The following is a 7248-nucleotide window of genomic DNA, read 5'->3' as shown; positions in this document are numbered from 1 at the left end:
AAATAGAAAAGATATTTCGAGCCATGAACTGTCCTGATAACCAAAAAGTAAATTATGCAATATTTATGTTAGTAGGAGAAGCAGAGTATTGGTGGGATAATACTAGAAGACTATTAGAAGGAGGAGGAATAATTATTACATGGGAAGTATTTAGAGCTAAATGTTTTGAAAAATATTTTCCTAATGATGTTAGGAGGGCTAAAGAGATAAAATTTATGCAATTAAAACAAGGGAACATGACAGTGGGAGAATATGCTTCTAAGTTTGAGGAATTGGAAAAACACTCTACTTTCTTTTATCACCCTGATGAGAGAATGAAGTGTATTAAATTTGAGGATAGACTTAGACCGGAATTAAGAAAGGCAGTAGGAATATTAGAAATTTCTGATTTTCCCACATTAATACACAAGTGTCATTTTCTGGAAGGTTTTGATCACAATAAGGATAATAGACCAAAGTTTTTTGGTCCTCAGTTTAATAAGAAAATGAATAATGAAGGAAAACCTTATGATCGACCTCAATGGAAAACCCAATCTTCTCAATTTGCAGGAAATTCCAGTAGACCCATGAATAATCCAGCTAAGTGTCTTAAGTGTGGACAGGGTCATTATACTAAAGATTGTCATCTCAAAGGACCTGTTTGTTTCAAGTGTGGAAAGCCGGGTCATGTGTTTTCTGAGTGTGGACAACCAAAGGCGCACGCGAATACTTCTGGACCCAAACCAAGACCTCCTACAACTGGGAGAGTTTATACCATGACCGAAACTGAAGCTGCTCAAAACAATGATCTAATACAAGGTAAATTTTTCATTAAAGGAAAAACTTTAAATGTACTGTATGATTCAGGCGCAACTCATTCTTTTATCTCCAATGATTGTGTTCAACACCTCCAATTACCAATTTCTTCTTTAAAGTCTAATCTAATTGTTTCGACCCCTACAAACAAATCTGTAATTGCCAATAAAGTTTGTTTAGACTGTCCTATTTTTATTAGTGATAGAAAATTTCTTGTAAATTTGATCTGCTTACCTTTATCACAATTAGATGTGATTTTAGGTATGGACTGGTTATCTTCCAATCATGTCCTTCTCAATTGTGCAGAAAGGTCTGTAATATTTTCTGATTCTAAGGACCTATTGATTTCATTATCCAAACCAATAAGAAAGTTTTCTTGGGGTAAAGTTCAAGGATATTTAATCTTATCCTCTATGGAAGCTAAAGAGGAATTTGACTTGAAAAACATAGCTGTTGTTCAAAATTTTCCTGAAGTTTTTCCTAACGATATTCCTGGGTTTCCACCTAACAGAGAGATTGAAATTTCGATTGATTTAATGCCTGGAACTGGACCAATTTCAATGACACCTTATAGGATGTCACCTTCTGAATTAGTTGAGTTGAATAAACAATTAGAAGAGTTACTTGAAAAACAATTCATACGCCACCTTGGGGGGGGCTCCTGTTTTGTTAGTTAAAAAGAAAGATGGAAGTTTTAGGTTGTGTAGACTATCGTCAATTAAATAAGTTTACTATAAAGAATAAATACCCTCTTCCTAGGATAGATGATTTGATGGATCAATTGAGAGGAGCCACTGTGTTTTCTAAGATAGATTTAAGATCAGGATACCATCAAATTAAAGTGAAAGCAGAAGACATACAGAAAACTACATTTAAAACAAGGTATGGTCATTATGAATATCAAGTAATGCCTTTTGGAGTAACCAATGCACCTGCAGTGTTCATGAGTTATATGAATAGGATTTTTCATCCGTATTTAGACCATTTTGTGGTGGTCTTTATAGATGATATCCTCATATATTCTCGAACTCATGAAGAGCATGAAGAACACCTTCAAACTGTTCTCCAAATCCTAAAAGATAAACAATTGTATGCCAAACTTTCTAAGTGTGAATTTTGGTTAGAAGAGGTTAAGTTTTCAGGACATGTGATCTCCAAAGACGGAGTGTCTATGGATCCGTCTAAAGTAGAATGTAACACCCCGAATTTTTTACTAATACTACGAATAATTATTATTTATTTTTGTATTTATAAAAATTATTTTCTTATAATTATTTTGATTAATTAAATGTGTTTGATTGAACTTTTAAAGGTTTTTAATAATAATCATTTATGAAAATTATTTTGTATTTTAATAATTATGATATTTTGTTATAATTATTATTTAAAGAAAATCATGTTTTAAATTGTATTGATGTTTTATTTTGATATATATATATATATATGTTATTTATTTATTTATTAATTAGCAAAATTGGATTTTCATAGTTCTGGAACGGGCCGTTCCACTTTGGGAACGGGCCATTCCCAACCTAGCATGTGTGGGTAAAATTTTAACCCAGAACGGGCCGTTCCGGATGTCATTTTTAAGAACATGTTATTAACTCAGAACAGGCCGTTCTACCTTGGAACGGGCCGTTCCGAAAACCCCAGAACGGGCTGTTCTGGTTTTGGAACGGGCCGTTCTGGGAGAGGCTTTTGTACATATTCTATGTGCCCAGAACGGGCCGTTTCGAATTCAGAACGGGCCGTTTCGAATTCAGAACGGGCCGTTCTGGCCGCGACCTGATGCCTATAAATAAAGCGTTTTGCACTCTCTAAAACTCATTTTTTCATTTTCTTATCTTTTTCCTCCTTTCTCTCTTTAGACGAAGGGGAACCTAGAGGGGGCGACCAACAAGATTCGGCTCTGCTTATCGAGGTAAGGGGGGAGTGAGAAACCTCGCTCTAGGTGTGGGATTGTATGCTGGGTAGTGGGATTGGCCCCCAATCCTGTGTTTGTTGTATGTCATATTTGTCTTGTATGTTCCAATTACTTAATTAATATGCGTGTATGAATAAAAACTTTGTTTAGACTATGATTGTGGAATTTGGTACTTCTATAAGTTCCTACGAGAAACCCTAAGGGAGTGCATTGATGCTTGTATGAGTAAATTAATTGTGATAATAATTATATATGTGAATTGTCTTATTTTAAATGTTTATTGCATAAATTGGAACGCTCTATGGGTTCTTGAGAGAACCCTATGAGCAGGAGGCAAAATAGGAATGTTTTCTGTTTTGCTATCTGATTGCTCTATTGTATTTCTTGTTAAATGTAATGTATAAATATGTGTTTAATTTATTAAATAAACAAGTTTTGATATGAATTAGAGTACTCTGTGGGTTTCTACGGGAAACCCTATGAGCAAACAGGCAAAATATAAATGTTTTTTGTTTTACCTTCTGAGTTTTCTGTTGTGTTTCTTGATATTTGCTGAGCGTAAATATGTGTCTAATTTATTAAATAAACAAGTTTTGATATGAATTAGAGTGCTCTGTGGGTTCCTGTGGGAACCCTATGAGAAACAGACATATTTCTAATAGTTTCTGTTTTAGCTTCTGGTTGTTCTGTTGTATTCATTGTTGTATGAGATGTATGAATATATGTTTACTTTTGCAAATAGATGAGTTCTGATATGAATAAAAGTGCTCTGTGAAAATTGTGAATATGATGTGATAATGTGAATGTGATGATGGAATGTAATGATGAGATGTGATGATGAAATATAATGAGGAGATGTGATGATGAGATATGTTGAGACATGATAATGTGATATGGGAATGAGACATGAAAATGTGATATGTGTTAATGCATAGAGTCTTGTTTGACATGCATCATTTGCATAAATATTTTAAGGGTACGATATGGAATACACCCCCAGAGAAGGCCCCCTAGTGTAAAAGCTTTGGGGATTAGTCCTTGGGGATAACTCGGTTTGGAAGTCCCAGTCTCGCCCATTGTGTGCATGGGATGTATCTTGCGCGGCTTAGCTATCCCGACGAGACTCTGGTAGTATATCCTTCTAGTGAGAGTGCGCAGAGGGTGTGACCCGGCATGTACTCCTAGACTACTCTTCGTGTATTGCTAGCGGCAATATGCCATGTGATGTTTTACTGGCGCCACATGCATGATAATGTGAAGTCCGTGTCCATGCATGTGCATCCTTATTATTAAATGATGATAAATTACTATTTGTATGACTTGGATGATTGAATAAACTATTGTTGTTGATTGATCTATGAGGTAAATGTATTGTTTGTGTTTGGCTATCCAGTGTGCGTTCCTACACCGTGAGCCAGAGTGAGATGTTTCTCACTCCCTTCTTTTGTGTTGTTTCTCTTGTTTGATATACAGGTGATCATCAGCGTGAGGTTGAGGATGTTGGTGATGAAGCTTAGGCTTCTATGTTGGGTTTTGCTCTGATAGGACATGTGACATCGGGACATAGATAGGATTGTTTAAAATGTTCTTATTAAATTATTTTGGAAAATTCAATTTTATTCTTTGTAATTTTACTGGCATGTTATTTGGATTAAGTTTATGAATGTGAACTCTTTACCCTTACGTGGTTGGAAATTTGATTTTTATTGATGAAAAATTCTATTTTTTTATAATTACTGTATATGTATGTTGGGGTAGAGGGTGTCACATAGAAGCAGTTCTGTTATGGGAACCTCCAAAGACAGTGACAGAAATCCGTAGTTTTTTGGGTTTAGTAGGATGCTATAGAAGATTCATTGAGGGATTTTCTAAAATAGCCATGCCTTTAACTCAACTCACTAAGAAAGGACAACTTTTTGAGTGGACAGAAAAATGTGAGAATAGTTTTCAAGAGCTTAAGAAAAGATTAACCACTGCACCAGTCTTAGCCTTACCCAATCCTAATGGACAATTTGTCATATTTTGTGATGCCTCAAAAATGGGATTAGGGTGTGTTCTTATGCAAGACAAAAGGGTAGTAGCATATGCTTCTAGACAACTAAGAGCTCATGAAAGGAATTATCCAACCCATGATCTAGAACTAGCTGCTATTGTTTTTGCACTCAAGATATGGAGACATTATGTGTATGGTGGTAAGTTTGATGTTTTTAGCGATCATAAGAGTTTAAAATATTTGTTTGATCAAAAGGAATTGAATATGAGACAAAGAAGGTGGATGAAATTTTTGAAAGATTATGATTTTGAATACATTACCATCCAGGAAAAGCCAATGTTGTGGCTGATGCATTGAGTAGAAAATCTTTACATATCTCTTCACTAATGATTCATGAGATGAATTTGATAGAAAAATTTAGAGATATGAATTTATCAACTACAGTAAGTCAGGATAGAAGACAATTGCATGCAGTTCAAATTACTAGTGACTTACATGGACAAATTGGTGAGACTCAGGTAGTTGATAAATTCATTCAAAAGAAAAAGAGATTGTTGGGACAAAAGGATGGTGAAAAGTTCAATATAGATCAAAAAGGAGTTTTGAGATTTAATGATAGGATATGTGTACCCAATGATTCAGAAATTAAGAAAATAATTCTTGGTGAGGCACACAAGAGCAAGTTGAGTATACACCCTGGGGCAACAAAGATGTATCAGGATCTCAAGAGAATGTTTTGATGGCCCAAAATGAAAAAGCAAATAGCACAATACACTACAAAAAAAATTCTATTTAGTGGGGGTTATTTTACGGAGGTTTTAAAAACCCCCTCAAATTAACATGACTTGCGGCGAGTTGGAGAAACGCTCAAAATTGTAAAAATAGTGGCATTTTTTTTATCATATTTTGAGGAGGTTTATGCCCTCCCAAATTCAGAAGCATTTTTCCCTGAAACTTTTTCACCATTTTCCCTCTTTTAATTTTCCCCCACAATTTATTTTCAGCCAATCCCTCCAATTTTCACCACGTTTGCCTTTTACTGACTCCGCTCCTCCATCCAAGCGCACCACTTAACTCATCCACTTCCACCGCTCTGCTCAGTCGCGCGTCGCTCCGCTCAGCCGCGCCGCTCCGCTCTGTCGCGTGCTGCTTTGCTCAGTTGCGCGCCGCTCCGTTCATCCGCGCGCTGCTCCGTTCATCCACGCGTGCAGCTTCGTTCATCTGTGCGTCGCTCCTCCCACATTCTCCTCCCTAGACGACGACATTAGGGCCAATCTCCCACGTTTTCGCTCTGCTCAACCCTCTCTCTCGCCCTAGACGACATTAGGGCCATATTTGTAACACAATGCATTTAATTTGAAGTTTTCTGCATTTTCACTTAACATTTCAGAAAACAGAATGATTTTTATTTATTTATTTATTTGATTTTCTTTATTTTATTTGAGTCTCGAGACTTTTGAAACACTCTGCCTTTCCAGGTTCTCTACAGATTTTTGGACTACTTCAGTAAATTTGATTGGGACAATTATTGTGTTAGTTTGAAGGGACCAATTAGCAAATCTTCTCTGCCTAATGTAGTAGGTAGGCAATTTTTAATTTAATTTAATTTATTTTTTTTGTATCATTAAGTAGCTTTATGGGTTTTTTTTTTAATTATCTATTTCTTGCTATGTGAAGCTGAGGTGCCTGAAAATGGAGGGAATACTCTACTGACTGAAGAATTCTTTAGAAGCTGTGTGGAATCATTCTCAGTACCTTCAAGGGGCTCTGATTTAAATTTGCGTGCATTTCCCCAGAAACATCTTAACATCATTGATCCATTGAAGGAAAACAACAATCTTGGCCGTAGTGTCAATAAAGGCATGTAGTATTTAACTTTTAGTCTGAATGCCTATTGAATTGCATTTTAATGTTATGTGGCTAGGTTGTATAATGGTATGCTTTACCTAGTTTTAAAATGTTATCTTGCTTTTTTAAGGTTTTCTTTAATTGATCCTTTTAAGAAGGGGAGAATTCATATTAATGAACACATTGAGAAATAGCTATATTCCTCTTTTCAAGGATATTTAAATATGATATAATATATCAATATGAATAGTTACACATGAAGCAAGATTGAAATTACTTGATGATTGAACCTTTTAAAAAGAAGGTAAGGGAAGAACGCAAAAGGATTATGTGCTTTCCTTTTCCATTAATATTAAAGAGAAACGATTGCATTAAATCCCAACAATAATATTATATTTTTTAAGTAAGTTGACACACACGTTGCAATTCAGTGTGAATTCAGCGTGAATTTACGTGTGTTTCAGTAAATGGAGTATGTTGTACTTCAATCTGCATACCCTTGCAGGATTAGATTTATATAAATTCTGTTTTTGGTGGTCAGTTTGTTTTGATATTACCATTTTACACGATATCCCTCTAAATCTCCCTTAAGCTTTTTGAAAAACTTTTGCATGATATCTCTATGTTGTCTTGTTCTGGAAAATTAAGAGCAAGCTAGTTTTCTCTTCCACAACTGTTGAAAAGTGCT

General features: G+C 35.3%; 1 protein-coding gene across 1 annotated transcript; it reads left to right on the top strand.

Moving 5' to 3' along the window:
* The first annotated feature begins 314 nt into the window (after window positions 1-314).
* Window positions 315-1472, top strand: LOC145950180 (uncharacterized). The gene is made up of 2 exons (XM_083061243.1): window positions 315-798; window positions 1102-1472. The coding sequence occupies exons 1-2, from the start codon at window positions 315-317 to the stop codon at window positions 1470-1472; spliced, it is 855 nt and encodes a 284-aa protein (XP_082917369.1).
* Window positions 1473-7248: the final 5776 nt, after the last annotated feature.

The sequence above is a fragment of the Cajanus cajan genome, chromosome 1 (genome assembly GCF_000230855.2).
Source record: "Cajanus cajan strain Asha chromosome 1, NIPB_CcT2T_4, whole genome shotgun sequence".
Lineage (NCBI taxonomy): Eukaryota > Viridiplantae > Streptophyta > Magnoliopsida > Fabales > Fabaceae > Cajanus > Cajanus cajan.
Note: the sequence above shows the minus strand (reverse complement) of the source record. Positions and strands in the feature narration are given on the sequence as shown.

Excerpts from the sequence above, each read along its gene's own strand:
- LOC145950180 (XM_083061243.1), top strand. The coding sequence starts at position 315 with ATGAAGTGTATTAAATTTGAGGATAGACTTAGACCGGAATTAAGAAAG. Across the intron at positions 799-1,101 it reads AAACAATGATCTAATACAAG|AAAGGTCTGTAATATTTTCT; the intron begins GTAAATTTTTCA and ends TCAATTGTGCAG.